Source organism: Mycteria americana, chromosome 1, assembly GCF_035582795.1.
Source record: "Mycteria americana isolate JAX WOST 10 ecotype Jacksonville Zoo and Gardens chromosome 1, USCA_MyAme_1.0, whole genome shotgun sequence".
NCBI lineage: Eukaryota > Metazoa > Chordata > Aves > Ciconiiformes > Ciconiidae > Mycteria > Mycteria americana.
In genome coordinates this window covers 106479851-106504306 of record NC_134365.1, presented here as the reverse complement: position 1 = coordinate 106504306, position 24456 = coordinate 106479851, and the positions used below count along the sequence as shown (strand labels likewise).

The 24456-nt window shown below is 37.9% G+C and overlaps 1 protein-coding gene across 3 annotated transcripts in view; it reads left to right on the top strand.

Annotated features, from left to right (window-relative positions):
* The window catches only part of CADM2 (cell adhesion molecule 2), a 702605-nt gene that overhangs the window by 582981 nt on the left and 95168 nt on the right, over positions 1-24456 (top strand). For all 3 annotated transcript variants that reach the window (XR_012777775.1, XM_075516406.1, XM_075516421.1), the window contains one exon: positions 9607-9697. Coding sequence is in view for 2 of the 3 variants with exons in the window: in XM_075516406.1 (XP_075372521.1) it covers positions 9607-9697 (91 nt within the window). In the remaining variant the exon portion in view is untranslated. The remainder of the gene's footprint in view (positions 1-9606; positions 9698-24456) is intronic.

Here is a 24456-nt window from a genome sequence, read left to right as displayed (position 1 = left end):
TATATTCTGAAGAAGAGCATCAAACTTACTGTATCTCCCAGAGTAACTTGATGAAGTTTACCAACGCAGACGTGCTTTGCAAGTGCTTATTCAAAGCAATAGGGCACAGGCAGAAGCCGTGCTACTTGTCATTTACAAAAGAAACCCAATTTTGGGGAATGCTGATTCACAGCTGTAGGATGCACGCAGCTGGTAAGTGTAAAAGCTATTAAAAATGGTGAGCACTTTCACAGAGCTGATTAGAGTACTCCTATCTCTTCTTTCAGATCTCATTTGGGATATCCAATTTGATGTTTATTTTTGTACATACTAGAGTGGTTTGTCCTTGGAATTTACTTTAACAGTCTTTTTTTCTAAGCTTAATTACTTAGGGTTTTTTTAGAAATAGGAATAAAATTGTGTAGAAATACAGAATTTTCAAGGAGTTTTGTAATTGCTATCCATAGATGAAAATTATGATCTTCTCATCGTTTCTGGAAAAAAAAGATACCTTAAACTGTCCTATGCTTACTCCAGTGCTAATTAATCTGGAAAGTAGATACATCATCATTTTCAGAGGTATCTGCTTATTTTATCTTTGCATCTGGAAATGATGGAAAAGTTCCAAAGAAATAAGAGAGAAAAAGCACGATGAAAAATGTACAAGGCTGTGACATAAACAGATTTCACAAACATGCTTTTTGAAAAAAAACAGACAAAGCCAGGTAGAAAATAAATGAATTAGTCTCTCAGGAAATACTCTAAAAATCTTATCATCTGGCAGTCATTTATTACCAGGTAGCAATAATCTTTTATTATCAGACTGTTAGATTTTTATAACATTTTTAAAAATGATAGCACCAGAACTGTTGTTGTTCATTGCCACAATAAAATATCAGAGAAATTTATGGAAGCTTTTCAATATTCAGAAGGTTTGTGGTCATAAAATAAAACTATGAAGTAAAGACATGCTGTTGGTAGCTCATAATTTAGCTAAACCTGTAAGAAGAGAAGTGTGTTGTAATGAATCAATGATACTAATTTGGACTCTGGTACAAAGAGGAAAAGGTGGTTAGTGTGCAAAAAATTAAACAACAAGATAAATAAATTAATTAAAAATGGCAGAGTAAACCTGAGTATTATAGATCCAGGCAGGAGACGCTGCTGCACACAGTTACATGATTATGTCAGAACTTAGAGTGGTTGGGCAACAGCAGGAAGGTGGGGGGCTAATACATTTCTATCCCTTTTGGTGACAAAGGAAAATTTGCAAGTTTTCCTGGGCAGTGGCAATTGCTGGCTACACAGACAGCTTGAAACAATAACCCTCAGTGAGAGGAACCTACCTATTCATCTGAGGAGGATAGTAATATTATGATCCGTTGCTCTTGGAACTCTTGTTAGAAATAATGCAGCAGGTTATGGCAAGAGAAGAGTGCAGTGAGCCTCACCAACCAGCCAAAGCAGAATTTCATGTATTACAACAAGGCAGAACCTGCTTGCTGAGGAGATAAGAATCCTCCTGTTATTCCTAGAAATCCCAACAAAATTTCCTCTAGCGAAGGAGAGAAACCTCCTCCCACTGCCTCTGCCAAATGATCTGGCAGCCATGACATGGATGTTATAGCATAGGTAGGGCCTGTGTATTTTGTTCTGTGGGCTGCCTGCAGCTCGAGTGAGTGTTTTCTGAACGGGCGAGTAGTTATTAAGACATGTTCCTTGTGCTGCTTAGGGTGCATGAAGGTAAAACCTGGCATTCATGGGAAGCTCACTGATCACAGTGGGAAGCATTGCTCTGTCACACAAGCATAGCTCTCTTCCTGAATGGATCCAATAGCCTATTTCCTATTATTGGATCCAATGCAGAATTACATTGTTAAACAAAGCCTTTTCTTACTAGCAGCACTTTTAAGGCTTTTTAAATCATTGTGTATAGAAGAAAACTTGTAGTCACAAAGGGTAATTTGAAACATCTAGTCATCATCCCAAAAGATTAAATAAGAAGGCAGTATCAATGTTTTCAGAAGCAGGGATTTGAATAACACTTGTAGCACATCCTAATGTATTATGAGCACTTGCTTCCTCTGACAAACCCAACAAGTGCTGTATTTGTCCCTCCCTGTATCGGCGTCTTTCCTATTACTGTTAACATAATTTGCACTCAAACAGTAAGTCCAACAAGGATCATAGACTTCATTACAACCAACTCAGCTTCTTACTGCAGGTGGAGAGACGTTCATAACATAAACTACAGAGAGAGAATCACCTTGAAAGAAAGCACGTGTCAGAATCAAAGTATTCCAGTGGAGGCCTAGGGTCAAATGATGCTAATGGGCTGTTTTCAGTTATTTAGAACATGAAGAGAGAAAGGATTGTGTTTGCCCTGGTTTTGAAACGGGCACCTGATAATTTGTTTGCATGGAAACTAATCAGATGGGAGGGCATTGTTCTGGAGGTTTAACGATGTTTGTTGTAGTATTATATTGTGTAGAGTGTACATTTTTATTCGCAACAGGCAAACATATTTGAACTGCTGTGCCTCCCTTTCTTTCTACCATTTTCACTAGGTCTAGCTCTTTTGGTACTAGTTTGAACTTGGAAGACTAAGTGGGACATTGTGAAAAATAAAAAAAGCACAGAATCCCTCGTGTTTTAAGAAAGAGAGATTTAGACATCATATATCACACTGATGTGTTCCACGCATAGAGGAAAGAACCTCACCAATGGATTTTTCTTTTTGAACCCCAAAGACTCATAAAGTAAAATAATTCAAGAGATTAATCTTTCTCTATACACCTTACATATATTGAACCTTATATGTTACTGTCACCAAATGTGACAATTTTGCTGTGCCAGGTCTTTTAATATCCTACAGACCAGAAAAAATACTTTCTCTGATGAAGGGACAACAGTAGAAACCAAGGGAATGTGATTTCTTCTTGACACTGTCACCTGTTTCCTTAGACTTATACGAACCAACCTTCCAAAAAGTGTAAGTTGAGACCAATAGTACTTTATGTACTGATTGTTACTTAAACAGCAAATTACTTGTTTTATATTTATTATTGGACTGCTTTGATCATGACAAAAACATGGTAGCCAGGTACAAAGAGAAGATCCAAACGTTTTGCAAAATCATTGTATAGCATGCAAAACCATGAATGGATAATACTACAGGAGATTGTAATTGAAATTTTGTACATCCCACCTCTTCTGTTATGCCATATTAATTTGAGAAGTAGGAGTTTTAGACTTCATGCCATAAATACGTTTAAAAATCCGAAGACTTGAAGGGGCACTGCACTTCATATGAAATAGCAATGTGCAAACATAAATACACTAGCTGAATATATATCCGTTACCAGTTTGGAAAAGGTCTTCTTAAATTTGGGCTGGTATTAGTAAAATATCTAATATCCACTTCTGGCATTGTGGTTGCATTTAGTGATTTTTAATTTTTTTTTTAATGTTTAAAATTATTTAAACATTAAAACATTAAAAATGTTTAACATTTTTAAACATTAAAAATGTTGCCACCTTTGGCAAGTAAGAAGGGTACTCTGAGGGCACCAGCTCAAAGGCCTTTGAAAACATTTCAGTAAAATTTTTACATTTAAAGCCCAAGAATGGATGTACCAAAGGCACTTGATGCTAAGCGTTGACAGAACTTTCAATTAAGCATCCTAGGAAATGTGTAGTGAATATTAAAGTTTTGTCGTTTTTTCTTTTTATGAGTATCCTAATCTGGCATTAGAAACCTTTTTTAAAGTAAGTAAGATGAATGGTATATTCCATGTTATGTTGGCCCTGAATCAAAATAGGAACAATTTGCACAGTACTGAGTTACTTGTAGAATTCTAATTCTTAATGTGGAATGGGTTAAGAATTTTCTCATACTTTTTCTTTTTTAGTGTGTCAGAAAATCCTGATTTGTCCAAACTAGGACATACGTAGGAAAAAAGTTTTTTCAGATTCAAAGTGAAATCTTAGTTCTATGCCTGAGTGGAAGGGAGACCTCCGAATACGTGGTAGACCTCTGCTGTTGCATGGGAGGTCAGCACACAAGTCCTTGCACTCTTTGACTCAGACCAAACCCTTAACCCACAGGCTCTGAAGGGTTGAATGTTCTAATCACTGAATTACTGTCAAATAAGTATTTTGCTGGATCTGATCTACTTAGTGTGAATACTTCAGTACTCAGTGGAATAAGGAACCTCTTTTTCTCATAAATCGCTGCATGGGCTCTAATAACTCGTCTAAAGAACTCATAAAAATAAAATTACCTCTAAGTGAGGGAGTATAGAAATGGCTTCCTAAGACTTGGGGGTATAGCAGGCCTCTAAAATGTAGAATGCTGAAGTACAGGACCCTTCTTCAGGTATTAACAACGCTATCACTGTAAGTGAAAAGAAGGAGGTGTTCTGTTCTGCTTCCTGAAACTTTAGCCCCATTGGAAGATATTTGGGGTGCTGAGTTTAAATTTCATAGTAAGTTACTGCATTTATTTTTTTTTAAATATCTATAATTCAGCAGAGAAATTGAAATTTAGGAGCCCTGACCTGGATCTCCCCATCTGGTACAATATTCCTTTGTAAGTTTCTGCAGAGGAGAACCACTAAGACTTTTTCTGTCAATCCTCCTTTCACTGGAAGCCCAGCAAAGGCTAAGGTTTGAGCAACGTAGAGATTTACCTTTTCACAAAATGTGCAGAGAAGTCTACTGGCAAGTACTGTTTATACTACAGCTAAACATATATGTATATCTCAATTCTATGGAGAAAAGACTGATGCATACATCTTTGAATAGGTGCATTTCCATCACTGTTTGAATTCTAATGACTATGAGATCAGTAATCTTTCTACTCCTGAACAGTCTCCTAATTCCAATAGTCATTTCTTAAGAGTCTCAACAAAATATATATACTCCACCCATCCTAACATCTGCCCAAGAAAAGAGGTGGTCTTATTTTCTGTTTCTAGGATTGTAATTACATTAACTGAAGATGATTGCATTAGGGAGAGACTATTTGATATGATAACATGATGCTATCATAACATCGTCATAATGTTACCCTTTTATCTCACGACATGATTTTTCTTCTGAAATCTGGTTATTCCCACACACCTTTTGCTGATTAATGCCCTAGGATGTATAGGGGTCATACTTTGATTTAGTTACTCAACCAGTAGCTGGGAGTTCCTTGAAAAAGTATCCACAGAAGTTTTGGTAATCCAGCTTGCTAAGGAATGAAGGGACCGAGGACTTCCAAAGTTGCATAGGAAAAAGAGGCCAGATTGCTTTTTTACGGTCTTGGGACTAAGAAGAAGCTAGTAGAGATTCATTTTCTGATTCTGTTGGTGACCTGTTTTATGATCTTAAGCAAATTTATTTCCTTTTATGAATTCAGTTTCCACTTTTACACTGTGGTTGTCAAGGGCTTACACATATAGTTTAACATAATTTATCATATAGGAATCTTCCAGCGGCTTCCATATTACTTTATATGAAGAAATTTATATGAAGTAATTTATATGAAGAAATTTAAGCCTGCATGTAACCTTATAAGGGCTTGGCTATAAAAGAAGATAAATACATAATGAACTCTTTCTTACATCGAGCAATATAAAAAAAGCAAGTGCATTTTAAACAACAAAAAAAACCCTTTTAGCATTGGAGATCTGATTAACAGCAAAGGTCTGGTGACTGATAAGAATCACCTTTATTTTGAAATAGCTTCAAAGAGATTAAATCAATCAGTAAAACAGTTCCACAAGGTATTAATGTTGGCATTAGTTATTGCTAAGAGTACAAGAAAAATCATGTGTTGAAGTGCTTAATTTCTTCATATATCAGATAACATTAATTACCAGTGTAAACTGGCATAAATTTTCCACATGCATTCACTGATTTTGTATGTTGCTGAATAAAGATGATATTGCCTGATCAAAAATAGATAAATCTTCCCAAAGCTTTGAAATGGCTTCCCTGGTCTTGTGCAATGAGATGTACCCAGATCCTAGAAAGACAGATGAAATAGAATCACTCAGTGGAACTTTTACCTTTGGTCTGTTGAAACAGGAAAGAATCTATAAAAAAAAAACCCATCCCATAGTTTTTATCTGTATCTGCCGCTAAGCTGTTATTTCCTGCAAAAAGGCAGACTCTTGGCACATAGGGGGTAGAAGATGTCTTGCTATGTGTCTAAAGACATGTTAGAGTCTCAGTTCAGACTGGTGGTAGCAATCAATTGGAGCTCATAAGTACCTCATTACTCAAGCTAAAGACTGGAGGGCCAAACAGCTTTCACACTGTTGGAGATGCATGTAAATAAATAATTCACTGGGTATTGAAACCAGTGTGTTTACTGTCAAGGCTTGCTGTATTACCTACACTCGCATAAACTGCTGTGTTTTATTTTTTTAAATTGGATTTTCCCAATGCTTATTCTTTTTGGAATATTTATCTGCTCCATAATGTCCTTAGAGCTCAGGATAAGGGCATATTTGTAGGTATTATAAAGAAATTTTAGTCACCAGTCCCTTTTTCATAGGAATTCTGCTTGACATACTGATCTACAATATTTTATTACCATGAAATTACCAGGCCAAATCCTAAAAAATATGCAAATTATTAAAATTCTGGTAACTTTAATTGATGTAAGTTGGTATACTTCTACTGACTTTAGAGGAGGAGCAACAGAAGATCTGACCCACAATAAACCCCTTGATCCTACTCTTTCTGTTTGTTTTGGTTGTAAAAGTAGAGACTTTTTTTACATACCTACATTATTACATAACAAGCTGATGAGCATATCTGAAAACAAATCAACCTCTCTTACTGCATTGCTGTTCTTGACATGTTTTTCTTTCTTTAGACTTTGTTTTCTAGTGGTGGTGTTTTCTGGAGATTAGGTGAAGTTCCAGTTGTTATGATTAATACTTCTGGGTGTGAGAGGTTAAAGCTCACAGTATTGATAGAGTACATTTATACTTGTCAAATTCTTCTAAAATGAAGAACATTCATTCTAAAATGAAATGAACAGTCCTAGCAGGAGGTAGTATTTTATAACAGCATTTTGTATTCTGGAAAAATATCAGTCAGCAGGGTTTTATTATCTTTGTTAAAATAACATATTTAGGTTAGTTTTGATGCAATTATTCTAAAGGTTTCTCCTCATTTTAAATGTTGATGTGAATGTGAAAGTGGAGGACTAGTTTTTCTTAAAAGTTTTCCACTGATAAGTGTATACTTTAATTCTGGAGAGAAATCAAGCACAGCATGAAAACAAAGTAGAAACAGTAACACTGAGAATGAAGAACCCAAAATAGAGTATCAACTAGTTTTTGAAAAAAGACTGTTAAAAAAATAAAAAAATCATGAGTTGTAAGCTCCCCTAAAAACTATATATTGAATTAATCCCTGTGTTTCCTGTTTTAAAGAAACAAGTAGTTGCTGTACAAGCCAATTAGTAGGGAAAAACACAAGGGAATATATTTCCTACACTATCTTATTGTGCATTAGAGAGTGAAACATAAATGTAAGACCTTTCTTAATCTCTGTTAGTAAGCTCTATTTAGAAGTGGATGGAGAACAGAGAGCTGTCTGGAGCATTAAATAAAGTAGGAATGGGAACTTCAAGTTGGGGGAAACAGCACTGCATTGATCCATGTAAATGAAAGCTTAACTGTCTGAAGTCCCCTCTTCTACTTTATGTGGGTCATTAACAGTAATGTGTAAAATGCTGGTAATTTTTAAATATTTAAGCCAGTAATGCTAGCTAGATGGGCCTTTAATTTCTTTCTTCACCTGTGGCTATCATGATTACTTCCATCAAAGTTTAGCTCTTTTTCATATTTCTCTGGAAACCTCTTGATCTCATTGCATTAGTTGTCTCCCTCCCTCAGTTAAATTCTTCATGTATCCCTATCTGATACTAATTTGTTCCTCTGGTTCAATGTATAGTCAAGAGAGTAATTTATTCATCTTCAGTAGCACCACTGAAATCACAGAAGTACTTGATGCCCTGATTTATTAAGGCACTTGAGGTCAGTGCCTTAAGCATGTGCTAAAAATGAAGCAAATGCCAGCACGACCTCCAAAGGATTAGTCACCTGCATAATGGTTTGCAGGGTCTTTCAAAATATGAACTTGTGGAACAGATTTGCTACTGGTGCAAGGTTAGTTCAGCTGTACTGAAAGCTAAAGGATGCTGACAATGCTTTCAGTGGAATTATGACAAGTCTACAACAAGCCTTCCCCTTTTCTTGTCTTGTGCCATGCTGATACATCATGATATGCCAAAAATAAAAATCAAAGTTAGAAAAATGCTTCCAACATTTTTAATTGTTCATATGCCATTTAGTGTTCAGCAGGACTATTAGCATCTCAATAAGAAATTATATCATTACCGCGTATCACTTTTTTCCGTTTGATTTTGTAGGGTCATACTGTCATGGTCTTTCATATTTGTTTGATAATAGGATATGTGTGGTGTCACTACTACCTCACTGCTAATGAAAATAGGAATTGCAAATTGGAGGAGACAAAACTTAGATACCCTAGATTTGCGGGTTAAAGTATTTCTTGTGCCATAAATGAAGATGTGTGTTTTGTATTAGGAAACCATGGATGAAACAAGAATTTATATTTTCCTATTGAGTATGAAAATTTTCCTCACTATAGCTATGAACTCTTTTTTCCTAAGGAAAAAACTGGTTTGTATAGAGATGTTTCTTTCTTTGTGGTCTTTTTTTTCCTTGTAAGGGGTGCCCCTCTAACTCATGTAAAATATTTTGATTATGAGAATATATCCTTGCAAGCCAGCTGGCAAAATGTTTTAAAAGTTAAAGATCTACTGCAAATGTTTTATTCTGCATGAATTCACAGTAGTTATATTGTGTATCTTTTTGCAATTAAAACTATAAAATTAATTCCAATGGATAGGAATAATATTTTTAAATTTTTAGGGCAGATTACAGATTTATATATAGTGCTTTCTGCAGATATTTAAAACATTCTTTTTGTAAATTTTGTTTTAAAAAAAAGAATGTTCTGTTTTAGGGGCAGCATTATTGCATTTCAGAAATAATATCCTGTAAAATGCCTGTAACAAGGTATTTTATCTGAAAGCCCATTGTAGCTTTCTTATTATGAGTTTCAAGCTTCTGCAACAATAAAAGTGTTCTTATTCAAATGTATATTATTGCATTCATTCCTCTAATAGCAGCATTCCATCATATCAACCTATAAATAGACAAAGAAACAATTGCACAGAGTACTTGTTATTCATCCTCAATATTTTTTATTTCGTTGTTAGATATCAGACTTTGGAATAGTTGTATAGAGTATTTGCATTGAATACAGAAAGAAAAAGGTTATTTCCTCTGAGTATACATATGCTTTCTATATGTGTTTCCTTGGGATATAAAAAGTTACTGGTTTAGTTCCAGTGGTCATTTTTATTGCATCCCTGAAGGCAATGAAAATTGCACAAGGCTTCATATAAAAGCATCTCCAAGTGTAAATTAAATCTATGGTGTAGTCTTTTGTAAACAGAGAAGAATGTACTCTTAGATAATAAATCTTTTTTGTGTATATCAACAAGATGTCTATTTTTTTTCTTCCTAGATACACCTTTAGTTAAAATCATTTCTTCCAATTCATGGCCTGAAGAAGGACAATCTATAATTTTGACTTGTGAATCCAAAGGAAAACCAGTGTAAGTGATTAAACAAGTAATATGTTTGTGCTATTTTCCTTATTCTGCTGTGATTGCAATCTTCAGCTGCAGAAATCTGCTGGTTTTGTCTCATCCTGGGGTGTAGAGTAATCTCTGGTATAGAAAACCCCTTGAAGCCTGTCTTCATTAAGTGTCTATAGAAGATTGGTCTTTTACTTTGTCATCTATTTTAGTTTTCAGGAAGAATTCCAGCTGTGAGATTTTTTTTTTCAGTCAAGTATATCAACCTGAAAGGAGTGCAGGCTTAATCAGTCACTGTTTACATCATTGAACTGATGATAGAAGAGAAAACGTCTCATGAAAATCTTCCTACATCGACTAGCCTCAGAGAAAACATTGAACTTTCTGGATGCTTTGGCTGTCATTTACAGGGGAATTTGAAGTTTAATGATATGTGCAAGTTGGCTGCCTGTTTCTACCAGAATTTGAAAAGATGTAGCCTGTTTTAAGAATATAAATTGTTTTACTTGGAAATTAACATCTCTGCCATCAATTTTTTTTAAAGGCAGATCTGCAGAGATTAACTCTTGCACAGAATCTACTATTTAAATAGACTTCACTCTTTAAAACAGTATCTTCTCAGATGAGCTGTTATATATTTACCCGTAAAGATACATAAATAATCCAATTGCTTAATATTAAGTTAATATGAATCACACTTCTTAAATAATGACCTTCTGCTCAAAAGGTTAATACATAATGTTATATGGAGTGGTAATATGCAGGTTTAGAATGGTCTTGAAAATGATAGTGCAATAATATTTTGGTTCTAGAAAAGGTGCAAATTACATGCCAAAAATCATGTCACTTCAGGTTGAATTTCTTCCTGGTGTAACTTTAGTGACTTTATGGAATTGCTTACTGTAGGAACCTGAAGTCAGATTTAAGTCAAGTCAGGCATTTAAGTCCAAAATTTCTATTTTGAAAAGCTCTTCTGAGTTTAGTCTGGTATCATTTAAACTCCATAAGTACTTTTCTTTTTTATATTATATGCCTATATCATTTTAAAACAACTTCTCCATCCAAATCTTGACTGGGCTGAGCAACTCAGCATCTAGATCATGCTTGAGAACAGAACACTGGGGGGTCCATCCAATTAGTCTTACGTAGTGCTCAATACAATTGGTCTTCTGTGTCCCTATGTACTTCTGAAGTAATATGTGTTTCTGAGATAGATGCCTCTGTAGGTAACTCACAAAAATCAGTTGCAAGCCATCTCTTGCTTTTATAATATACTTGAAGGAGAAGGAATTACCCATTTACCTAATAGCCTTTGGGCATTCTCCTAGGTATCAGGAGTTACAGAGTCTGTTTCCCCATTAATTTAAAATTCAGCAGAAGATGTGCAAATGCTTAATTTTAGGAAAGAGGTCAGCCCTGATTGCCCTGAGTGTGCTGTTGAATAGATGGTATTTAGAATTTTCTCTGTTTCAGTGTTTTCCTCATGACTTAGCAGGCGACAGCTACATGCCGAGTGCTCTGTTTGGCTTATCAACTTCAGGCATCCTAGCCCCAGGTGCTTGATTTTCACTATTCAGCTAACATTCACTGTAGGGATAAAGACTTGGAAGTAAGGTGGTCATTACGTACTTTTAATTACCTGTTGTTGGTGGGGGTGACAGTTTGGCCCTTAACATTTGGAGTTTTTATATCATAAGAGAGTTTGGAGGTTGTGAGTTGATTTCTTCTTTTGTTCTTTTTAGGTTTTTGTTCTTTTCAGTTTTGTGAGACAGGTAACAGCTGGACGGTTGGGCAGATGCATGTAATCACTATGTGGGGGGGGAGGAGTAATAGGTGCATAATAACGACTAGGAGTTCTAGTCCTCCAATTATTTCACCTGCCTCTAAGTATTACAACAAGGAGGCATGATGCTTTTCAGTTTCTGAGTGTATGGGAATCGAATCATTTCAACTGTCTTTAAACATCTGCATAGTAGATATTTACATCCGAGCTGCTCACTTGGGCTTCCCTTTGCATTCGGTGGAGAGATTTAGGCACTATTATAACGTGACTGGTCTGATCTACATTAGACAACTACAGAAGAAAGAGCCAGACTGGACCATACCTCTGCTACTTTCTCTCCACTAACTACATGGATTTTAGGCAGTTAATTTGGTCAGATATCTACCTGTATATTTCGGGATATCTAATATAGATGTCTAAGTATAGACATTTATATAAAATTTTACTTCTATGTTTAATTTTGGTCAGATGCATCTTGCTCTTTGCCTACACCTTATAACCACATTTTCATAATCTTCATTGAAAATGGGCTAATATTTTTTCACATGCCAAAGATGTCACTCTGTTAAAAAAGAGACAATTAATCCTCTCGGATATTAGATTTTCTTCTAGACCCCTGTATTTGTTAGTCATTTCTGAAGGCAGTAAAAAACTATAAAAGTTGTATGTTTTAGCCTGGCATACACAGTCAAGCTATTTTCCATTTGGTGCACTAAATATTGTAGATATTCTTTATGTGTTACCATTAGGAGACATTGGTTAAAACATACTAATTGAAATAGAGCTGCAATTGAGGTGTTTAGTGATTTATTTATTTTTTTTAAATAGATCTCAGCTGCAACCTTAATGGATTCAAATACATGTGGTTTTGAAAGGACAGCCAAATAAAAACTCCACACCACAGAATTATCAAGGCAGGGCACCTATATGTGGTAGCCTTTGGGGCACAAATATTTTGCCAATAAATGCACCTCTAATTGTCCATACCACAAGAACTGCCAACATCAGCTGCTCTGAACTGCTTCATTAGGTCAGTCTTTCACGGCACAGAGCCCGTAATAAATAGGCATCCTCCTGGGAGCAGTTTGCAGTTGCTTAGCATGAGAAACAGTAATGTCACGCTCCCAACCTACATTATGATTACCTTCTGGCTTGTAGAGAGGGAGAAATTGGAGAGGTCCACAGAGCCTAAATATGTCAGTGTCACAAGATAAGTGATGAACTGTGGGCTTCGTGGAGAGCTCAGAGCCAACCACGGTCCTTCATAGCCATTTACACACCATGGGTTAATTTCTATACACTGTCAACTTTATGTCACAGTTACAGCAGTCTCTCCTGTTTCCTGTAGGCAGCAGTGAATCATACCGATAAATGAACACTTACTTATACGTACATTTCTCTCATATCTCAGAGCGATTTTCACAAGCTTGAAAATGACATTAGAGATGAAAATGGAGAAAGAATGAAGTTGGGTTGTGGCTGTGGTGTAGTTATAGCTGCTGCAGAGTAATTCTTTCCCAAAAGGGAAAAGCAGAATGAGGCTAAAGCTAGAATGTGCTTACCCCACCTTACATCTCATCACCAAGCCCCTTCTTGCAGGCATCGCGAATCCTGATTTAGGATCCTGCCGACTGCGCCAATTTGTCATGAATGAGTGATTTAGATCACTTAAAAAGTCACCGTCAAAGGTATTAGCAAAAGTGGTTTTAATATGAAGTTGTAAAAGTGTGACTTAACAAAGTTCGATGGCAAGGTACACTCTATTAATTACTGCATGGAATTAATTATTGCATGGAAGAAACATACAAAGGAAAACTGGGTTACAGTCAAGTTAGAATGATTCACAGAAAGACCAGGGATACAAAAGGGTACAGAGGACCCTCCCGTTCAGTCCCTCAAACCATGTGCATCATGGATACCCAGATACTGTGTTTCAAAGCTATAACAGAGTCCTAAGGAAAAGCCCTACCTAACTTAGGGAATGGGAGGGAAGCCTTGCTCAGACCAATACCTTTTGAAAATCACCTGCCTTCTGCATCTCCTGCCAAAACAGCATCCTCCAGACATATAGCAGAGAGGTGAGGAACAACTGTTTACTTGGTGTGAGAACTGGAGAACTAAGGCCCTGCTAAGTTTTCATACTTTAAGGTATAAGATTTGTCTTGACATGTCTTGACCAATGCCGTGATTTTGGACAAGAGAAAAAATGGCCTCAGACACTTGGATGTGTGCAGCATTGATTGTTGTAATGTGTGAGATGGGCTGGAATTATCCCAGGCTCTGAGGTTGCTAGTTGCTATGAATGGGTTTGTGTTGCCTCACATTTCTGGTCTTGCTGCAGAGAGTGATGTTGGAACAGGACTCCTGAAAGTGGGATAAGGGGGAGAAGAGAAGGGGGAGGGTGGGAGAGGGGGTGGAGAGGAAGAGGGAAATGTGGGTGAGCCATTTTGAATGATCCAGTGAGGCAACATAAAAGGGCGTAAGAGGGGATGCACAAATTCTGTAACTGTGCTGTTTTATCTCTCTGCTCATCACTGTGAGGATGAGGATAGCTCTGACTCCGGTTGTGACCCTGAGCTTATTGCTATTAGGGGAATTACTTTGGAGGCAGGAGCTGTTCTTCTGGGTAAGCACTGTATTGCTGCTATAGAAGTGTGATGATACCAATAAAAAGAGCAGGCTGGGATGCTGCCTGTTCTGCGATGGTTTTACAGAGGCAGGCCATGTGAGGGATTAATAAAGCGTCACAGATCGTTACAGACTCTGCCACAGTTCCCTCTACAGTATGTGTTGTGGCTGGTGTGCAGCTTCAAGCAGAGTTAGGCTGCCTGAGAGGTGCTGGGGCGGTTACTTGCAAGAGCTATCAGTCCTTGGGTTTGCCCCTAGGGGCTCTGATGGGACATGTGTCATGACACCAGTCCCACATGGTGGGATGACGTACTGACCGCAGGGTTGAATCAGAATGGGAGTGGTAAGATAATGAGGGGAGGACGCTTCCTCATACATTGCCTTCCAAAAGACCTGCCTCATACTTCCATATGCAACTCTGACTAAATTTATTGCCTCTAGGATCTAGCGCCAAAGTTTGAGTATTTTCTAAAAAAATCAATTTACACTTATGGATTTAGACCTCTGGATTTGATGATGTTCTGGTCCAGTTTGTGTAGCACTTGGGCCACCAGTTATAAACAACAGTGGAAGGCTGGTATTTGGAATATTGTGTGCATAAAGATATGACATTTTCAGTGAAAATTTTCTGTTGGATGTAAAGGAAAAAAGAGGAAATATATTCATCAGTTTACCACAGAGATTGTTTTTAAACAGACCTTGTAAACATAACTCACTATAGAAACATAACCTATTACCTATAATATTTTAAGGAAACTTGAGATAGCATTTGTGAAGATTGTTGTCTGATTGATCGATGCCCAGTTGGTAGACCAAATTTAAGAGTTTTCTTTTGGAAAAATTCTAGTAGGTGTGTTTGTGTCAGCTTAGTTGCTTCTTATGCAGGACTCAGTTGCTGGTTTGTTTACGGTATTGACAATTTTAATAATAATGACATCCATTTTTTAAAAAATTGTAGGTAAAAAAGTATTTAGCCATTTTTGTGCATAACTTAGGTCAAGACACACTGTAGTTGACATTACTACTCAATAGCATTCCTCTTTTGGAGATACTGTTGTATAGTTTCAAACCAAATTGAAGCTAATCTCTTGTCTTTTCAATCCTTAGAGTTATTTTGTAATTTCCAATATTTTTGGCTGGATCCCTAGAAAGTTGTCAGGCTATAACATCTTAGTAAATGAACTTGCCTAATATGTCTGTAAGGTGTCAGTGGCTCTTTTTAATTTATTTCTTTTTTTTAGCATAATATAGTTTTACCTAGGCTTTGTTTATTTTCCAAAGAAGGAAATGTAATTAAGCTTCAGAAATCATAGACATCCTTTTTATGAACTCATATGCAATGTCTGTACTTTTCTGAAGTCATATTGCCTGACAATATTTTGAATATTTTAAAATAAACAAAAGACAGCTGTAAAAAATAAAAATGAAAGAACAAAATGATCATTTACACTGTCATCTGTGCTTACAAAAGATTTTAAAAGGCCAATGTTTTCTTATTGCAAGTTGTAGCTTCTACACACCCTTGTGTCTTAACAATACAGTCTAGTGACTCAAAACTGACCCACAAGTGAACTCAAAAACTGCCCCATAATGAAAGTTCAATATTTTAATATTCTTAGTCAGCGCTCTCACCAAAGCATGCATGAAAAACGTTGTTTTTTTTTTTTTTAAGTCAGTGTCATTTCAGCAGAAAGGATGTCAAAATATAATGGAATAATTAGGGCACAGGAAAAAAAGAGAGAGTTGGCTGTCTCCTGTGTGCTTTAGAGAAATGTCTTTCCATTCCATGCAGCTCAGGGGAATCATAGTATAGTTGGTTGACTAATGTAAAGTGAATATTTGGCCTTGTTTGAAATAAATAGGAAAGATTTTTATTTCAGGAGAATACTCATATATGTGTCCTTCATTAGAATAACATTATTCATAAGGTCATGAAAAGGTTATTGAGAAAAGCACAATCAGTAATAAACACTAACATTATATGTACCCAGCAATATATAGTCAAATAAACATTTTAGTATCAGAAAAATTGGTCATTTTTAGTAATGAGGGCACACCAAATAATCAAGCTGGCACTACAAAGCTATTGTAAACTATATGTATGGTATCACCAAGAAAGTTCTGTCTTTTCTAGTATCTATGTAAAGAAGACTCCCTTGAGTGAGACAAACATTTTGCAAAGGCTGATGGAAACAAATACTAATAATAACACAGAAATATACAATACCATTCTGTCAGTGACCCCAGCGAGTGGCTGTTTCCTTTGAGAAGGACCTGACAGGGCTGTAGGTGAAAAGAGAAAACTTAGTGAAGAGAGTTAACTGGGGTTCAGTCACCTGAAAGCAGCGGAGCCTGGACTCATACTGGCCCATGTTTAGCCTACTGTCAGCCAGGACCCCTAGGTCCTTGTCAGCTTAGGTGTTGGATTTTGCATCTGTCCTTGCTGAATTTCTTTGCTTCCCATGAGGGACCTGTTGGCCCGTTCCTCCAGCCTGTGGAGGCCCCTCTGAATAGTGGCCCTCCCCTCAAGTATACTCAGTACAGCCAAAGTTTGGTGTAAACAACCAACTTAATAAGAGCACATTCCATCACCTCAGCCAGGTCTTTGATGTTAAACAGGACAGGACCCAGGACAGACTCCTGAAGAATTCTGCTTGTAACCAACCATCAAGTAGAGTGTCCCTTCAACCCAATGGTCCAGCCAGTTTTTCACCCATTGAGTAGTACACACATCCAGGACAACAGTAACATCCCAGCCTAGATACAAAGAATACCATTGGAGGCAGTGACTGAAGACTTGCTAAAGTCAAGGTAGACAACATACGCTGTCTTCTTCATCTACAGATCCTGTCATCAGAGTTTTCACACGCTTGGTAGTTAGAAAATTACAGAAACATTTATTTCATGAATTGTTTTGTCACAAGCTCAAGGATAAAATGTATTATCAAGAAAAGAGTAGAAAATCTCTTCCTCCTTCTGAATTGTTACCTTAGTTCAAATTCAAAGTGGAAAGACCTCTGTACCTAAGGAAGGTATTGTGAGAAATGCTAGAAGGGACACACTTGAATTTCCTGACTTTCATTATACAATGAGAAACATCATAATACTTTGCTTCCTGAAAACTGTGGCTTTATGGGCAGGATATAGCCTTTGAAGAGGATTCCTGACTCCTTCAGTGGAATAGTAATTATGAATCGTAGCTATGAATGATCTGTATGATTCAGGTTTTATTTTATGCATACCCTCAGAAAACAGAATTAAAATAATTTCTTCATAGTTGTTCATATGTTTCTTCCCCCTAGTATCTGAGAACTTGGCAAATATTTAAATGTTTATTTTTATCACACCTGTGGACAATTAGGGTATTCAATTGCCTCAAATTTACAGCTGGGAACTGAAGCAGAAAAAAATCCTAGAGATCAAAACTGACAAATAGATCATGTGTATTTTATGTCTAACATTGAACACAGTCCCCATTTTCCCAAGCGTATTTGACGTGACATAGCATCACACTCAGAAGACAGCTCATCATTGGTTTGAATTGTAAGACTGAGTTCTTCGCACATCTACACATCTATGCTCAAGAGTCTGAAATCAGAAACTAGCAGAGAAAATAGTGGAAACCCACTTGACATTCAGCTGTTAACATTTTGGTGTAAGTAGTTTGCCAATATTGCTTTGAAACCACGTCATAATGGCAGGTTTAGATTCTGAATCATTAGTCTAATGGCCAGCTTTTTGTCCATGTACAATTCCTTCTTTCCTACTTTGACATGGTACACTTCCCAGCTTCTCTAGCAGGTGAGATGGAGTTCTGTAAGCAATTATCTCATCTTCTGCATAAATTTTATTCACTGCAGAATACTACCTGGATTGTGCCATGAACACCTAGCAGCCTAGAAAGGAATACTAGTATCAACTCTGCCTGTATGAATTATCATAATGAATCTGGAAAAGCATGCATGTTTCTGTGTTTATAAATCACCTTGCAGAATGAATCCACAGCCCAAGCTAGATGCTCAGGCAGTATCAATAAATATTAATGATTTGGAAAATTGGATGAATTTGTCCATATCCAGGATGAAATATTATTCTAGCAAAATATGAATATGGTATCAAAGTATTTCTCCCTTAAGCTTCATTTCTTCATAAGAAATCCTGAATTGTAAGAGTCTACTTCCAGGTTTCTCTGGAAAGAACCACCTACAACTGAAAACAAGTAGGTGAAAAGAAAGAAGGAAAGTTAGATACTGGAGTTCCACTGTTTTATGTTTAGATCTGGACAATCTTTGTCTTAAGCAGAAAGGTGTATGGGTTTGAATTTTGAATTTTGTTGTACCTGCATTTAACAAACTGGGACTCTCCCTGGCCTCCTTTGCCTTGATCCCAAAACTAGCATTGACCTCTAATACCTCCCAGTAACTGAAGTATGTCTTTATCTCACATTTATGCCTTCTGAGCACTCTGAGTTTACAGTTACATGTATAGGACAAAGTATTGTGTCTGTGGGTGTGGACTCGGACACAGGTAAGGACTTGGACAAAGGTAAGGACCCCTCCTCACAGTTCTCAGACCTGCGTTCCTCATCACTGGGGAACAGCTCTCAGAATAGCTCAGGCTCTCCTATTCCTGTCTTTTGCCTCGCTCTCTGCCCAATCCAAGTTGTCTTTCTTTGGACTTGGCTTGTTCAGCAATTAGATAGAGCCTGTCTCCTACAAATACAGTGTGTGTCTCTGTCCTGTCTGTCTCTTCTGTCTTGTTCTAGTTTCTTGAAAAGTTTCTTCTTTGTCTTTGCTTAAACACTGCTTTTTCATCTCCGTATCTTTATCCTATTTAGCTCTCTCTATATTATTTTCTGTTTTGAGAAGTGTGAACTTCCATTTCTCCAAGAGGAACTGATTATATTTGAGTAGGTGATTAATAACTCAAAACCAACCTACTGTTAACTTGATCTGATGGGATATAACCCATGTCGGCTAACGTTAATCACTCTGTATCCCATGATTATTGTCAACCACATAGAAATTTCATATCATCAACCAGACTTGTAAGTTAAGCATCTAGTTTCTCCACCCACACAGGCAGCAGTGTATATTCTTTAAGAAGGGCATTCTTCAAGAAGGAAGTCTTAAAGGTGCAGGAGCAGGCTGTCCCCATGTGCTGTAAGACGAACCGGTGGGGAAGATGACCGGCCTGGCTGAACAGGGAGCTTTTGCTGGAACTCAGGGAAAAAAAGGAGAGTTTACCACTTTTGGAAGAAGGGGCAGGCAACTCATGAAGAGTACAGGGATCTTGTGAAGTCATGCAGAGAGAAAATTAGAAAGGCAAAAGCCCAGCTAGAAGTCCATCTGGCCACTGTTGTAAGAGATAATAAAAAATGTTTTTACAAATGCATTAACAACAAAAAGAGAGCCAAGGAGAATCTCCCTCCATTATTGGATGTGGGGGGGAGCATTGCCACCGAGGGTGAGGGAAAGGCTGAAGTACTTAATGCCTTCTTTGCCTCAGTGTTTAATAGTCAGACCAGTTATCCCCACGGAATTCAGCCCCCTGAGCAGGAAGACAGGGACAGAGAGGAGAATAAACCCCCCATAATTGAGGAGGAAGCCAGTTAACGACCTGCTATGGCACCTGGACACTCACAAGTCTATGGGGCTAGATAGGATCCACCCGAGAGTACTGAGGGAGCTGGTGGAGGAGCTTGCCAAGCCCCTTTCCATCATTTATCAGCAGTCCTGGTTAACAGGGGAGGTCTCAGTTGACTGGAGGCTTGCCAATGTGACACCCATCTACAAGAAGGGCCGGAAGGAGGATGCGAGGAACTACAGGCCTGTCAGCCTGACCTCGGTGCCGGGGGAAATTATGGAGCGGTTCATCTTGAGTGCGCTCAACAGGCATGTGCAGGCCAACCAGGGGATCAGGCCCAGCCAGCGTGGGTTCATGAAAGGCAGGTCCTGCTTGACCAACCTGATCTCCTTCTATGACCAGGTGACCTGCCTAGTGGATAAGAGAAAGGCTGTAGATGTTCTCTGCCTGGACTTTAGTAAAGCCTTTGACACTGTCTCCCACAGCATTCTCCTAGAGAAGCTGGCGGCTCATGGCTTAGGCAGGCGTACTCTTTGCTGGGTAAAGAACTGGCTGGATGGCTGAGCCCAGAAAGTTGTGGTGAAGAGAGTTAAATCCAGTTGGTGGCCGGTCACAAGCGGTGTTCCCCAGGGCTCTGTGTTGGGGCCAGTTCTGTTTAACATCTTTATCAATGATCTGGATGAGGGGATTGAGCGTGCCTTCAGCAAGTTTGCAGATGACACCAAGTTGGGCAGGAATGTCGATCTGCTGGAGGGTAGGAAGGCTCTGCAGAGGGATCTGAACAGGCTGGATTGATGGGCCGAGGTCAACTGTATGAGGACCTTGCTAACTGCAAGGTCCTGCACTTGGGCCACGACAACCCCATGCAACGCTACAAGCTTGGGGAAGAGTGGCTGGAAAGCTGCCTGGTGGAAAAGGACCTGGGAGTACTGGTTGACAGCCAGCTGAACATGAGCCAGCAGTGTGCCCAGGTGGCCAAGAAAGCCAACAGCATCCTGGCTTGTATCAGGAATAGTGTGGCCAGCAGGACTAGGGAAGTGATCGTGCCCCTGTACTCGGCACTGATGAGGCCACACCTTGAATACTGTGTTCAGTTTTGGGCCCCTCAGTACAAGAAGGACATTGAGTTGCTGGAGTGAGTCCAGAGAAGGGCAACGAAGCTGGTGACAGGTCTGGAGAACAAGTCTTATGAGGAACGGCTGAGGGAACTGGAATTAGTCTGGAGAAAAGGAGGCTGAGGGGAGACTTTATCGCTCTCTACAACTACCTGAAAGAAGGTTGTAGTGAGGTGGGTGTCGGTCTCTTCTCCCAAGTAACTAGTGATAGGACAAGAGGAAATGGCCTCAAGTTTCGTCAGGAGAGGTTTAGATTGGATATTAGGAATAATGTCCTTACTGAAAGGGTGGCCAAGCATTGGAAGAGGCTGCCTAGAGTGGTGGTGGAGTCACCATACCTGGAGGAGTTCAAACAACATGTAGAGGTGGCACTTTGGGACATGGTTTAGTAGGCATGGAGGTGTTGGGTTGACGGTTGGACTAGGTGATCCTAGAGGTCTTTTCCAACCTGAATGATTCTATGATTCTATGGTTCTATGATATATAAAGAAAGCTTTATCAGTATTAAACACTATATTTCAAGCTCTTTCAGTCAGATAGGTAAAGAGGAAATATATCATATGCAACATAGACTGATCACATAGCATGTGACAGAAGTTTTGTAGATTGGAATATACATAACTGTTAATAATGGTGAACCTTTTCAGTATCCAAATTCTATGCCCAGTTTATTTTTAAAACAATTCTAGTTAATCACCACTGATGCCAGCCCAAATCTCTGTTGAAGCCAAACTTGGCAACATTTGCCAGTACTTTGCCATCATTGCTGTAATTACTTTCTTTGGATAGTTGACCAATTTTTAAATTATTGTCATTTTGAAGGAGTTCATCCTAATGATATCTCCTGCCTTGATTTAGTAGGCATCTGTTATATGCTATGTTGAATGAGTGCTCATTTTCAGTAAAATGCTCTAAAATCTTATGAAGAATATCATATGAATTATAGAAAAAAATCTGCCTAGTGAAACTTTCCAGATAGGTAGTTTGTCTTTGCAAGAAAAAGCCAATTATTTTAAAGGATTACGTAAATATTCGGCTTGTAAACTTCTACACCAATATTTCATTGACATTACACCTCCACTGTGGAATTATGCTGTGATGTAGTAGATAACATATTAAGAAGCAGGTAACATTTTTGCTGAGATACAGCATGTATATTTAATAGATTAAATTTCAGTTGTGTTAAACATCCTGGCCGTCTGGGAGGTTGTATCTTCTTTTCACAGCTGGGACCTCCTATGCTTTTCCCCCCCTCCCCCCAGTATTTTGCAGGGAGTAGGGAAATTGGTGTTATAAAAAATGTGACACAAAATGAAACAGGTGGGAGCATTAGTGCCTGTCTGAAAATTACACTTTACAATAAAGCCTCCTGCAGTGCTTAAGAACTTCCCCTTTAGTGTTCTGTAAAATGATCACATTGCCTAATAAGCTCAATTCAATAATTGCTTTTCCTCTTTTTTAAGTGTCCCTTTTCTGCAGTGTTTACACATAAAATGGTGCAGAAAGTACAGTGTGAAAAACAACTAAATGCAGCATTTTTACTGCTCATTAAATCCATTTTGCATGTGTATTCCTTTCGAAATAATTCTTTTCCTTGCTCTCAGGTGGGAACACATTCTAAAATAAAAAAGGCCCGTGGAATAGAATAATAGATAAAATTGAAATACAGCATGGGTAATTCTAATTGAGAAGTGGACTGGAAGTTAAAACATAAGAAAAAAAAGTTTTAGGAGAGGATATAATGCTCAATCTTTTAGAATCTTCAGTTTCTACAGATAAGGGATTAGCTACACTTACAGGTAAAATTACAGCAGTCTTCAATCAACCATTAGCAGCAGAACACAAGCAGAACACAAGAACATATCTCCTTCACTTTAAATCATGCCCATGGTATTTGCTCTGTTACACAATTACAGAAACAAAATTTGCTCCCTGTACAGTAGGTGTGATCTGAAACACCCAGTGTCATGGAGAACACCAGCTCACTGCATATCTACATTTTTACCCCACATTTATAGCAGCATAGTACCCTGAGAAGATGTACATGCTGTAAGCTAGCAGGGTAAAGCACCACCCTTCTAAAGGAAAAGAAGTGTGCATTTAAAGAACAGTATAAGGAGGGCACCTTAAAATCAAATTAGGAATTCATAATTTTTTTTTTTATTTCTTCTTTGTATTTGGTGTCCTTTAATTCAAAAACTCGCATCTCCTGTTCTGAAGACATAACCTCTCTTTATGAAGTTGGACACTGATTTTGCAATTGCTACTTTTTCCCCTATTGAGAATAGTTTGTATTGTTCCTATCTCTACTGTTATTTTACCTTTTTCAGTTCATTATTTTCAACACAAAAATGACTTTTATTTTTCACCCTTCCCTAGCTTTCTGGGTCTATGTTAGATTTATTTTTTCTTAAATTACAATTATCTTTTTTTTTTTCCTATTTTTAAAGCACTCAAAACAGGGAGAAGCAGGTTTCTGTGACTTGGTCTATCATACATCAATTCCGTACATCTACTGTGATCTCAAGCTCTTGGTGGGCAGAACTCAAGCTCAGAGTGTAACCTTTTTTGAAATCACTGAATTGCTATGGAGGTGTAGGTATTGGCCTGTTCACCAGTCATTGCAAAGTTGAGGCTCATGTATGATTAATGTGCAAATAAGGTGCAGAAAATGAACACTGGAAGAAAGCATTTAATCGACAAAACTCAAATGCAACCTTCTGCCTGATCATCCTTCTCCAGAATTATAAATTCTCAGTGTGCATATTTTAAAAGGAGGTATGAATGGAATGAGTATGGGAGGATAACAATACAGTCGGGTCTGTTGGCATACTTTTGGAATGGCTGTCTAATATGTGAAAAGTGAAGCCACAAGTGAGTTGTAGGGCTTTTTTTAAGTGAGCACTAAAGCCTGTCCCTGCATTGTTCCTACCTAATACTGCAGTAGTATTCATACTGCACTTGCACCAGAGACAAACATTCAGTAAATCCAGTGCTTGCTTACATCATTTTCTAAAACTATGTTGGAAATGTTCCTTTCATCACAAAACTGAGAGTCATAGTCCCTATTGGCAGCAGTTCTCTTTGCTATAGGACAACCCAAGAGAACTGTTTTGAAAGGTGATGGAATTGTTCCACTGCACAGCAAAGAGATTTTGCCCCATCACTGAATAGGCAATAAGACTTGTTCACAAATCCATTGAATTTCCCAGTGTTGCGTGCATATATTATTGTTCTTTTTTTTATTGGTTTTTGGAAGATGCTCTTTGCTCTCCTTTCCCTAGAGTTATTGCTGGGAGAAATCACTTGATACAATTGTTCTCAGTTCCGCTGAGAGAGTACTATTCTGACATATATTTTGACAAATATGCTAAATGGGTGGCATATTTACAAAATATATGGTATTTTTATGGATGGAAGAAGTGCATATCTCTCCACACAAAGAAATTTGTGGCATTAGCGCAGCCAATTAAGCCAGCTGCTAAGGACTGGAAAACAAAGGTTAGAAAAATATCCGAACAACCTTTTTAGGTGTGAAAATGTAAGCTTAGCACTAGTCTTTGGTGTGTGAGCATAGCCCCAAAACAAATGGAGATGACAAGGTAAGTGGGTTTGTGGTTCTGACAGGCATGGCAGGAAAGAGGTAAGAGAATGAATAAATTAAC